The 12,963-nt window shown below is 32.2% G+C and overlaps 1 protein-coding gene across 2 annotated transcripts; it reads left to right on the top strand.

Moving 5' to 3' along the window:
- Window positions 1-2,934: 2,934 nt before the first annotated feature.
- On the top strand, window positions 2,935-12,532 carry LOC120577709 (ribosomal RNA large subunit methyltransferase I). Of its 2 annotated transcripts, XM_039829514.1 has the most exons (9): window positions 2,961-3,093; window positions 5,572-5,667; window positions 5,799-6,038; window positions 6,127-6,261; window positions 6,573-6,795; window positions 7,663-7,849; window positions 9,017-9,201; window positions 11,096-11,233; window positions 12,134-12,532. In XM_039829514.1, exons 2-9 carry the CDS (start codon window positions 5,657-5,659, stop codon window positions 12,260-12,262), a joined length of 1,248 nt encoding a protein of 415 aa, XP_039685448.1. In that variant the 5' UTR covers window positions 2,961-3,093; window positions 5,572-5,656; the 3' UTR covers window positions 12,263-12,532. The 2 variants fall into 2 exon arrangements, with proteins under 2 accessions (XP_039685447.1, XP_039685448.1); XM_039829513.1 differs by lacking the exon at window positions 5,572-5,667 and having other exon boundaries at window positions 2,935-3,093; window positions 5,813-6,038.
- Window positions 12,533-12,963: the final 431 nt, after the last annotated feature.

Below are 12,963 nucleotides of genomic sequence, written 5' to 3'. Positions count from 1 at the left end.
CCCGAGAAAAAATTCAGCAAGTTTAAGAATTTTTTTAAATAGAAGAAATGACAATAGTCATTTCAGACCTCACATAAGTGAAAGAGCCTAGGTTCAACCTTTGATCACAACGTCTTGTCTAACAATTTCGATATTTTTATTTGATGAATTAAGACTTGTGGACAAAACTTTTTTAATTCTTGAGAAAATATTTTCTATTTTTATTATTTGATGGACATATCAAATAAGTGTTTTTATGTCACACTATTTATTTTAAATATCTTACAAGAGTGGGTGATATAACGAAATAATGGATTTTGATAGAATTTTAGTGTAAAACAGGGGTCTCCAAAGGTTGAGTTAGATTCGTTTGGGTTAGATGTAAAACTCGTATCTTTTAAATCAAACTCCAACCAACCCAACTCTATCCAAGCAGTTCATTTTAGTCAAGTCATTATCAGCTCTATAGTTTGGGATAAGACGTAATTGTGTTAAATTTAGGTCCTATGACGTTTTCTTTTAAGTGTTGTTTAATTATTGATTTTCTGTTTCTATTTAATTGTCGTTTTGATCTTTTAAGAGTATAATTTGTCAATTATACAATTTTTCAATAAAACTAATTAATGATATAAATTTAGATAATTTAATTTTTTTAACAAAGTTTGTTATTTTAAAAACAAAACTTTGTTGGTTTATTAATGATGTTTCAACACAAATATTTAAATTTGGCAAATGAATAATATTAACACTCAATTCTATGTCACACAACGTGAATTTAGTGTTGGCTGAAGTCATAATTGAAGTCTAAATTTTGATTAAAGAAGTTGGAGGAAAGTTGAAGAACGCAGTTATATTTTGATTAATGTGAAGTTAAAAACATTAATATATATTACATTGGCTATGAGATTAATAAAACCCTTATAAAAGATAGTTCAAGTAATGGAACATTAAGTGAGACTTAACTGTGAAATTACATTAACATAAAGATCATTATTTTTAAAAGTATTAGTAGTCAAACTTTAATATAATTTGGGATAGTAATAAAACTTAGATACTCTTATGTATGTAGACTGATGATTCTTACAAAAAAAAAGTATGTAGACTGATGATCACGTCTCATGTGTCGTAGATATGAAATAATAGGAGTAATACTTATACTACATTGACCCATCATGAGAATACTACATAGTATGTTATGAAGGTGTCATAAGATATTCTTATAGTGAAAATGGTGTATACCACTAATAGACCTGAAACCACTAGGATCCTTATATGTGGACTCAAATGTTTTACTTTCATTCAAACATTATTTGTCATATGATAATAATAAAGTTGGCTAAGGGCTAGTTGACTAATCATGTTAAGGGGCATGAGTATCCTAGATGAGATTTGTCCCTCATGTATGTATAACAAAAGAAATATCTTTAGGTCTCTTAATCGAATATGATTGTAAAATCACATGGCTATGCTGAATTAAGTCAATATGGATATTGGACTTATTTGTCACTCAGTATATTCCGGAATCAAAATATAAATATTGGGCTACACAAGGGTGACACAATATATGTTGTGTTCAATATAGATATAAGGGCAAATGGATGATTATACGCATGCTCGTTATTATGAAAAAAGTTTTGTCAGATCACATGACATTCTCGTCACTTTGGTAGCAACGATGTATTGCTAAATGAAACTTATTTAGAATAAATGAAACTTATTTAGAAATTAATAAGTAAGGACTTATTGGTAATTAAATTAATAACTATGATTTATTAATTAAATTACAAAATGTAGTACATCGTAAGGTACATTGCGTTTAAGTGGAATGTTGTACAACATAGACTATGGTGCACACAAGTGAGTCTATAAATAGAACTCACTTGTGATGAGTTCAGTTATCACTTTACAAAACCATAAACTACAAACCATAGTTCTCTCAGAACTTCTGATCATTTGGCTAGTATCGAAAATTAGAGGAGATATGTTTGTGTGGACCAGTGGAGACATTGTTGTGTTGCTTTGCTTGTAATCAAAATCGTTTCTCCATTTTAAGAAGTAACACACTTTCGGTGACTCTTGTCAAATTCGTAATAATAGAAGAAAAGAAAAACAAAATTTTAAATTTTTGCTGCATATTGTAATCATGATTTCCCTTCGCACACATGATCTAATGGTTGCATTTTCAAAAAAAAAAAAGATCAAACAATTAATACTAAACAAATTAACAAGGTATTTGATAGATCACCGACAATGTATGTCCACCTTATCAATAAAGGTTAAAAGTTAGTAGAATTGAACAAACTTGACTAATGGAGGTAAGTTATGGAACCAGAACAAAATTAAACCAATATAATACCTCAAATAATTAAGGACCGAATATTCAATTTAGCCAATTTTTTTTAATAAATAAGTCACTCATTGTATAATCTATTAAAAAAAAACAAAATTACATTTTTAGTTCCTTAACTTAATTTTAAATAACATTTTAATGCTTTATCTTTTTTCAGTTCAATTTTGTCATTTTGGGGCATTTACATATATTTTCAAGTTTAAAATTCATGTTTTTATTTTGTTATGGTCTCTTAATATTTAAATCTACGGTCTTTCATCTATATTTATATATTAGATTTAAAGTTTGAAAATCCATATATAAATAGAACAAAATGACAAAATTAAAATAAAAGACTAAAATGTTATTTGAAATTAAGTTAAAAGAATGTAATAAAAAAAAAAGTTAAGAGATTAAAATTGTAATCTTGTCAAAGTAAAAAAAAAGTCACCAAAGATATTGTAATATACTCCCTCTGGTTCTATTTATAAGATAAAATTAACTTTTTAAATACATTGAATAATATATGTATCTAGTCAAGAACTAAACCAAATACATAAATTATTTAATATATCTAAAATGTAAATAGGACCGGAGAGAATATCCTACAATATATTACACGCAAGGATATCATATCATTTCGCTCTGAGTATAAACCCTGAGAAGAGAGTTTGGGAGTTCCATCAACGCACGAAGGGTGAAAATGAAGCAGTTACTCACCAAATCCCTCTCCGTTTGTTCTTTGCCATCCACCCTTCAACAAATTGCTTCTCATCAACCCAAAGGTACCTATCATTTTCTCTTTTTTATATAAGCTATAAGCTGTTTTCATAAGCTGCAACTTAAAACATGTCATAAGCTGTTTCCATATGCTCTTTCAAACCAGACGAGCTTATGTGGAAGATAACCCAACTTAATTAGATTCTTTTCCTTGACTCAATAACTTTTATTTCAGTATACCATCTAATCTAATTAGTCCCCAACTTTCTAAGACGCTATCCAATAGGCAATAGGTTCATGAGATTATGAATATTTCAAAAAGGTCCCTCACTCTGTCAAATTTTACTCATATTATTCCTCATGCAAAATTTTAGGGATCGAATTGATAGTAAGTTGTTAAAATATATGGACTTAATTGAAGGTAAGTTGTTAAAATATTTGAAAAATTCATAATGTCAGAAACCTACCTCAGAGTGTCTTATAGATACTCATACAAAAACAACAACAACAAATGCCAAACCTTGTCCCACTCGGCTAGATGGATCTGGGGGTGTTCAAGAAAACCAGTTTCTCCTAACCAAATTTTACCAGTGGAGGTGGAGATGTGGTTATGTATGCCCTGTAATTGGTTAGTCATGTGATAGAATTTCTATTCATTCTCTTCCATTTTTTATATTCGGCGGAACATGTTCGGAAATTGAGAGTTAAAAACTAAACACAATGTCCCACATTGGGTAGAACTTGTGTAGTTTGAATTGAAAAAAGTGGTAGTAAGCACTAGAAAAAATATATATTGATATATTTTATTAGAAATGTTAAATTAAATAATTAATTTAATCATTACTTTTTGACAAATAATTTAATCATTATTAGAAAGTGCTTTCTTAGTCCCAAGTTTTGCTTAAATATTTTGGTGCACAATCTAAAATATTTTGGTATGCAATCTAATATATTTTGATATTTGATATGAGTAAGCAATAGAAAAATATATATTGATGTATTTTAATTGGAAATGTTAAATTAAATAATTAATTTAATCATTATTAGAAAGTGATTTCTTAGTCCCCAAGTTTTGCTAAAATATTTTGGAACACAATCTGAAATATTTTGGTATGCAATGTAATATATTTTGATACTTTGATCTGAAATATATTTTGGTAGTCAATAATATATTTTAGTACTCAATAATATATTTTTATACTCAATTTGATATATTTTGGTACTCAATTTGAGATATTTTTGTACTTAATCTAATATGTGAATTATTTGTTCCGAAAGTATCTCACATATGTTGTGAATTTTCTCTATAAATAGAAAGATCCATAGTGCATTCCACACACCGAAAAATATTCTAAAACTTCAAATCCTTTCCTTCTCTCCCCCATTCAACTTGTGTTGACGAGTTTCTCGTGTGGTATTCGTACCATATTAGAGTAAAATTATTTTTCCTTCCTCTAAGCCAAAAAAATTCCAGTTATAATTCCCTAGAAATTTTAAATATAATGTAATATGTATTTTCTAATTATTATTTTCCCCCAAGGTCAAAGCATTCTCATTCAGAATGGACGTCTCTGCAACAGCAAAACCATTTCTTGGATAAGGTATTTAATTTCTAATAATAGCTTTACATTTTTGGGCATTGGATGCTGAATTCTTTGGGGATAATTGAATTTTACCATCCCTTTTTTCATCTTTGATTTTGTTGAATATCATAGAGTATCCATTCGCAGATGGATCATTGACATCCCACTCCAAATCTGGGGACTAATGTTGACTTGTCTGTAGATTTGTTCGACATGAAATATTATAGGGAAAAGTTGCAGGATTTTTGTTAGTAGTAATTTCATTGAATCAATCAAAACCAAAGTGTTTTTTGTTTCAACTCTTCTCTTTCTCCAATCGAGATAGAGAAGAATCTTTGGACACTTGGTCAAAGGGGATGAAATTACTACCAACACAAATCCTACAACTTTTCTCCTATAATTTCATGTTGAACAAATCTACACACGACAAGTCCACATTAGTCCCCAAATTGGGAGTGGGATGACAATGATCCATCTGCAAATGGATACTCTATGATATTCAACAAAATCAAAGATGAAAAAGGGTGGTAATATTCAATCATCCCCAAAGAATTTAACATCCAATGCCAAAGCTCTTATTAGAAAGATCCTCCTATCCAAGAAATGGTTTTGCTGTTACAGAAACGTCCATTTTGACAATGCTTTGAACTCTAAACTGACATGGATAGTAATTTGGTTAGGAGACCTTTGATCTCAAGTGTCCAAGATTCTTCTCTTTCTCAATAGGAGAAAGTTGAGAAAGAGAAGAGTTGAAAGAAAATGCACTTTGGTTTTGATGGATTCAATGAAAAACTAGATTTAAACCAATTCAATAAAAGCGGGTTTAAGATGAATTCAAGAAAAACCCGTTTTTGCATCTAATCTGTTTGTAAACCGGTTTTTTAATTAAAACCGGTTCGAACCGGACTGGAACCACTTTGCCTCCTAAACTGTTTTTATTTTTATTTTAAAATTCTTCAGCTATCAAACTAAAACCATTCAAGTGGATTGGTTCTTATGATTTGGTTAACCATGCACACCCCTACGTGGATCAAACATTGCCATAATGTTATATCGGTAACCATATTTCTATCTAACTCATCTATATTTTTTAATTATAGATACATATAGTATTATAGATTATGTGAACAGTAATACATGGGAAAGTTATTTTTTCTTTTAAGCTTACTGAAATATTTTATGAATAGTTTGGGTTTGGTAGGTGTTGCAAAGGTTGTGCTAAAGAAGGGGAAGACGCAACTCTTTAAGGATGGAAACCCAATGGTATACAGTGGAGCTGTCGATAGAATTATCGGTAGGCCGCCTCCTAAGACAGGCGATATTGTTCTAGTATCAGATGGGACTGAGAAACCAATAGGCTGGGGCTTGTACAACTCGGTTTCTATGTTCTCTGTTCGGCTCATGCAGCTTGAAGACGAAGCTACCAGGTTTTGGCATATGATTATTTGTTCATCGCTCTTTGTTTCAGCTTAGTCCGTTGACTTGGTCTTTTATATTTAATTTTTATTTTGACAGTGATTTAGCATGTGCATTGAACATGGAGAAACTGCTTCAAACAAGAATTGACGCTGCTGTTGAATTGCGTAGAAGGTTGGGTCTTCCCTCTGTCCATACGAATGCGTATCGTCTAATCAATAGTGAGGGTGACAGGTGAGAGACGAAGGGTTGAACTTTTCCTCTTCATGTTTCCTTTTGTCAATTTTAAATAGGTACATTTTTTCACATTATTTTGACAACATACTCTTACACCTTACCTTTTATGATAGAAAGAAGACAATTTTTTATGTATGGCTAAACCACCTTTTTTTTAACATGTTTCCTTTTAAAGATTCATATGTTAAATAGGTCTGAATGTCTGATCGCAAATAACCACTCTTTTTTCCTTCCAACTTTTTAATGATAGTGCTTCCAAAAAGTTTATTTGGATGATGTCGAATTGGGTTTTACTGGTTTTGCAACAGATTATCAGGGTTGATTGTTGATGTATTTGGAGATATAGCTGTGGTAGCGTCATCTGCTGCTTGGGTTGAGAAGTACAAATCAGAGATAGAGACATGCATAAGGAAAATAAACTATATCAATCATATAAATTGGAGGCCATCTATTGATATTTTAAAGGAAGACGGAGTTAATGTGTCTGATTCAACGGAAATGCTTTCATCTACTTGTCCTGAAAGAACGAAGGTATGTTGTGATCCATTAAAATGTTCATCAAAATTTTGAATTATTTCTTTTTTCTATGTACTTATCCTAATGTAATTAGAATGGCATTGTACATGATAGTAGATTAGTAGATTAGTGCCGCTAGAAGGATAAGTACATACCTTTCACTGGTCTTATTATTTTCTTCATGTACTTTTTGTTTCTTATTGATGTATGGCAGAAGGTATGCAATGTGTCATAAAGTTGAAATATAGCTGAACCAAACATTTTAATCGAAGTGTTTTAATTTGACAAAATTAGCTAAATGTTAATTATTTGATGTCATTCAGAAAAGACACTAAAAAATATCTACTTAATAAGTAAATAATTTACGGGCCGTTTACTTTGCGAAAACATTTTCTATTTTCTTTTCCTAACATTCATGTTAGTTTTACTTATCGAAAAGGAAAAAAGAGATTCTTGAAATGTACAAATGTCTTTCATTTCCGAAAACAATGAAAAGGTCAAGAATTATTTTCATTCTTTCCTGAAATGCATCATTCCTAACTAGCATTAAAAGCCTCTTTTCTTTTGTTAACTAGTAAAACTAACACAAATTTTAGGAAATGAAAATAGAAAATGTTTTCACAAAGTAAACTAGCTTAGTATTGAAGGTTTTGTTCACCTTACATTATGCAATTTATATTTTGTACCTTAACACATGTTTTAAAGATCTGAGAAGATGGGACTCATATATTCACCACTTAAACGTTGTGTGGGTTTTGGGGTGGGTGGGAGCGTATTACTGATTAACCGATCATAATCAAGTTGGGATTTGGGATAACGAACACGGAGATGTGAAATTCATTAAGTTTGAGATTTTTGATGTTTGATGTTCTTCTCTTTCAGATTATGGAAAATGGAATTGTGTACACAATTTCACTGAAAGGACAGAAGACTGGGTTCTATGCAGATCAGCGCGAGAGTCGCCAGTTTATATCAAGAGTTTCAGATGGTCAAAAGGTTCTTGATCTTTGTTGCTATAGTGGTGGTTTTGCTCTAAATGCAGTGCGTGGTGGTGCTCTAAATGTCACCGGTACATTCTATGATGCTAATTCCTTCTTCACTATCATTGTCTATGATTGACAATTTACTGTTATAAATAATTTGGCTCTTTTTAGAAAGAAAGGAAGCCTACAAATACTGAGAATTAAAGACTAGTTCAAGAAAAGTAGGCCCAACCCAACAAGTCAAAACAACCTAATAACCATTCTTTGCTACTTCTGATCGGGTTGTTTTAAACTCGATGAATTTCTTTTCCCTCACTTAAAATATTCCAGAAGTAGCTTTGAGATTCATCCTCATTCCAGGACCAACATGCTTGGATCTAACCCAGTATCCACTCCTATGCCATCTGGCCTCAAACTCACCAAAGTTGCTACTGACCTTATGCGAGATCCCTTCATGCTCAGATATGTGGTTGGTGCCTTGCAGTATGCCACTTTGCCAGTTTATGGCTAATCCCTTGGAATCTTATTGGATGACAGTCAAATGATTCGTAACGTATTTAAAAGGCCAGTCAGCTTGGCCTTCGTTTTTACCCCACCTCCACTCACAAACCCCCTTATCTCAAGGCCTTTTGTGATGCAGGTCTCGATGATAGACGCTCTACCTCTGGGGCTGCTATCTACTTTGCTCCCAATGTCATCTCTTGTTGGTCACAAAAGCAACCAGTTGTAGCTTTGTCCAGCACTGAAGCTGAGTACTGTAGTCTTGCCCATATTATAGATGAGCTTCTTTGGGTGCAGACATTACTCACAGAACTCTGTGTTCCCCACACACCCTCCATCCATATGCTGTGATAATCAATCTACTGTCCTTTTGGCACATATATTTAGACATGTGATCTATTGTATTCACCCACACGCCAATTAGAGATAACTAACACTGTTAGGTCATTATCACAGCTGTCCACTCTCATTCTTGCATACACCTGCTATAGAAGAAAATCAGGTCTCGAGCATCTATATAAGCTGAAACTCGTCTCTTTGTAACTAACAATTTCAGCAATGAAAATCCAGTTACCCTAGAATCTAATGAAGGGCAATATAGAATTTTCTTGACTCTACATTATAACTTGACCTTTTTACGGACTCCCTGTTAGAAGTCTTAACTTATCTGTATAATATTATTAGTGCAAGTTGAGACTTAAGAGACCAATAAACTGATTTAATAATTCTAGTTATGTTGACAATTTTGTTAGGTGTTGACTCATCGCTGCCAGCTCTTGAGCTTGCTAAAGAAAATGTTGCACTTAACAACATTGATCCAGGAAGAATATCCTTTTTGAAAGAAGATGCAACTCAATTTATGAAGGGAGCTCTTATGAGAGATGAATCTTGGGATATTGTCATCATTGATCCTCCTAAACTGGCACCTTCGAAAAAGGTATCAATTATGGTTGCAAAATATATGTTTTGACATACTTTAACACTTGGGCTTCCTAAAGAAGAGTAATTGGGTTTCTCTGCCGTTGAAATGTGATAAAGTTTATTTGCTTTTCATTTTTATTATCTCCAATGATGCTATATTATCATCATTATGAATTTGGTCATTATATGGTACTTTTATGCTTCCTGTGTATGATTAAGTTTTTGCAAAAATATGTGATGTAATAAAAAAAAAAAATCCATTTTCAAGTGAGTAAAAATATTTTGTTACTTGACAAAAAAAAAAAAATCTGTTACAAATTGGGTACTGTATTACAAAGAATGCGGAAAACCCTTACAAATATGGAGGGAAAATTCCCCAAGAAAAGTCAAACATTGGCCATTGGGACCACAGTCCTTTCTCTTAGTTTTGCACTGTCTTTAGTAGTCAGAACCATTTCCTACAACTGCAAATCCATTGAAGCATTGCTCTCTTTGCTCATTGATGCAACAACAGTAGCAATAAACTCACCCTTTTTTACTCACCCTTTTTAATCTACTATTGTTACAATACAACCTTTTGAACCATTTATGTTGCATTACCGCCTGAACTCTGACAGTTACTAGGCGAGAAAGTGACCACATGTCACACATTGACACATCTGTCTTTTCTAAATTAGGCCTTACTAATCGTTGCAATTTTTGCCTACAAAATATTAAGTTCATGCATGTAAGAAAAAGAATGCATCAACAACACGCTCCCATTATGATGGATCATGTTAATGATGCATTTGGCTTTGACCCTTCTTAGGAACTCCCTCTGTTCTCTCACCTTTGCCAGAGGTGGACACATTGAAGTTGTGTATGGAAATGCTAACTCATGATTGTTGTGGATCTTTGCTCCATCTCTGTTAATTGTTGACTTTCATTTAAAAAAAAAAACTTCGGTTGGTTCTTCAATTTTTATTCCTATTTTAAGATCAGTTGATTTAGAAGCACTCATCAATGGGAGCTGCTTAGAATCTTTGTCTTCTGTATGCATTGGACATGTTCTTACTGCATCGGTAACAAGTGGTCTATTATTCCGTTTTATGAGCCACTTGTTCTAGATTAGGTTTGGTCATTTGTGGAGAAGGCTTATAGCAACACAGCACTGGTAGGGAGGGTTGACTCATTAGAGAATCTTCTCATAGGTAGAGGTAAAGGGTGGGCTGAGGAAAACTATAGTTCAAATCATGAGAATATCAGGTGAACATCTTTGACATAAATAGCTGGCCTCATATAGTAGGAAAGGAACTTAAGCTGTCGTTGTTGGTTGATATTGATTCTGCATGTGATATTTAAAGCCTTGGACTATGTACTAATGAAACCAGTGCTTTACTTGAATTTACTTGGAACTAGAAGTGATTGCAAGAGTGAATATCTTGAAATTTATTTTGTGATCTGGAGTTATCATCAAAGTTTTGGAATTTGCAATACAGCTTTTTGTTGGTTGATATTGATTCTGCATGTGATATTTAAAGCCTCGGACTATGTACTAATGAAACCAGTGCTTTACTTGAATTTACTTGGAACTAGAAGTGATTGCAAGAGTGAATATCTTGAAATTTATTGTGTGATCTGGAGTTATCATCAAAGTTTTGGAATTTGCAATACAGCTTTTTGTTGGTTGATATTGATTCTGCATGTGATATTTAAAGCCTCGGACTATGTACTAATGAAACCAGTGCTTTACTTGAATTTACTTGGAACTAGAAGTGATTGCAAGAGTGAATATCTTGAAATTTATTGTGTGATCTGGAGTTATCACCAAAGTTTTGGAATTTGCAATACACCGTTGCTTCTGCTCATTTTCAACTTTCAGCTTTTTGCCGTGGAATTGAAATTTAAGCGTAAATTTTTTTTTGCTACAGGTTCTACATGGTGCATCAGGTATGTACAGAAATTTGAATTCGTTAGCCATGCAACTTACAAAAAGAGGTGGTCTTTTGATGACCTGTTCCTGTTCTGGAGCTGTGACCCAAAGTGGCATATTCATGCGTATCCTACAGGTATCCAGCATATAGACTATTGTTATATTTTGTTTGAGTTAGAAGAAAAAGAAAGGGTGAGGAGGAACGGAGGGGAAAGAAAGGAGAGGAGAGTGTAAAACTTTAGCCTGTTGAATACTATGTATAATATGTGAAGGGGGATGAAATGGAATTTATTTAACTTGAGAAGTTGACAATTTTACTCTTCTGTTTTTTGATAAAATTTATTCTTTTTTAAAAACTTATATAAACTTGCAAATCTAAGATATAGTGTCCAATTACAAAATTAGACAGTATGAGTTGAAAGACTATTATAGCACAAGGGCATGATAGTGACCCTTATATTATCAAAATTCTCATGAAAGATACAAACAAATTGGACAGATATAAGAGTGTTGAATGATGCAATCAAATTTGTAAGAGATAAATATCTGGTCCAAGTGGTTATTAATAATACAGCATCTCTCAAGGTTAGTAGGTTGAAAGGTGGATACCATTAGAATTCAAATCATCTTATGATTCATTATATTATATATTAGGAAATTGAGTTGGCTTAACTAGTCTTGTAAATATTATTAGCATGAAAACCACCCAGGAAATGTGAGGGATGCTAATTGTAAAAAATGTATGCTCACAATGGATGAAGTTTGAACTTTTCTGCAAAAAAAATTACGATATAAATTTAGTTTAAAAAAGTAATACGAAAAAGTTTCTACTCGCATTTTCACTCCCATTTTGATTATTCACTGCATCAGTCGGTGTGTGACATGGAAGTTTTTGGTACCATTTATCTGTTTGCAATAATCAAGTGCTGAGGCTAATCAGTAGACATTTTTAAATGAGTTTAGTGGGTAGACATTTTACTAAGAGTATATTACTCAATCCAAGTTAATTAATTATTACATTTTCTGGTTTTTCTAGGGTGCAGCATCTATGGCAAAGAGAAAAATCACTGTTCTAAGAGATGCTGGAGCTGCTTGTGATCATCCTATTGATCCATCATACCCGGAAGGCGCATACCTAACCAACATTCTGTTGAGAGTTTCATAGTTTTGTTTGTATTTGTAGGTTAATTCTATATTTTGATGCGATTTTGCAGAATTTATTTTTCAGTCACTGAGAAGAGAATGTGTTTACTCAAATCAGTTGAAAGAAAAACAATAGGATTAGGTTTTATTTACTTAGTTATTGATTGTCAAACTGAATTAATTCATTCTTGAAGCCAAGGTCATGATTCTTTGCAAATTGCCATATGGTGAGACACATAATGACATGAATGAGGGATGAATTAAGAAATATTAACAGAATCCTTCTATACCAGGATGCTTTCTTAAACATGTCTTCGGATTAACGTACCATTATATTAACCTTAATCATTTTTATAAGAAACAAAAGACAATCGTCAAGATGAAACTAGTTTATTTAAATGTGATGCAACTGATGCATGTTGGTTTTTAATTTGGTATAATTAAGGGTATGAAAGAAATGTGAACAATTAAGTGTTAAAAATTTAATTATATTTTTATAATTAAGACAAAATGATCTAATTACAAAAGGACCTTAACTAGGAGGTAGTTTTTAGTCAAAATAAAATCTTGCAACTGAACATTATTTAGACTGAACAACTATTTTTAGAGCATATATAATTACTTACGTTAATAATATATGTTTGTAAACTACAGTCACCTTAGAATGAAGCATTGAATCTTGCTTGATTAAAGCAATTAATCATGACTAAGAGATCTTGATTC

The sequence above is a fragment of the Medicago truncatula genome, chromosome 8 (assembly GCF_003473485.1).
Source record: "Medicago truncatula cultivar Jemalong A17 chromosome 8, MtrunA17r5.0-ANR, whole genome shotgun sequence".
Lineage (NCBI taxonomy): Eukaryota > Viridiplantae > Streptophyta > Magnoliopsida > Fabales > Fabaceae > Medicago > Medicago truncatula.
The sequence above is the reverse complement of the archived record's forward strand: the minus strand, read 5'-3'. Positions and strand labels throughout refer to the sequence as shown.

Excerpts from the sequence above, each read along its gene's own strand:
- LOC120577709 (XM_039829513.1), top strand. The coding sequence starts at position 3,012 with ATGAAGCAGTTACTCACCAAATCCCTCTCCGTTTGTTCTTTGCCATCC. Across the intron at positions 6,039-6,126 it reads CTTGAAGACGAAGCTACCAG|TGATTTAGCATGTGCATTGA; the intron begins GTTTTGGCATAT and ends TTATTTTGACAG. Across the intron at positions 6,262-6,572 it reads ATCAATAGTGAGGGTGACAG|ATTATCAGGGTTGATTGTTG; the intron begins GTGAGAGACGAA and ends GTTTTGCAACAG.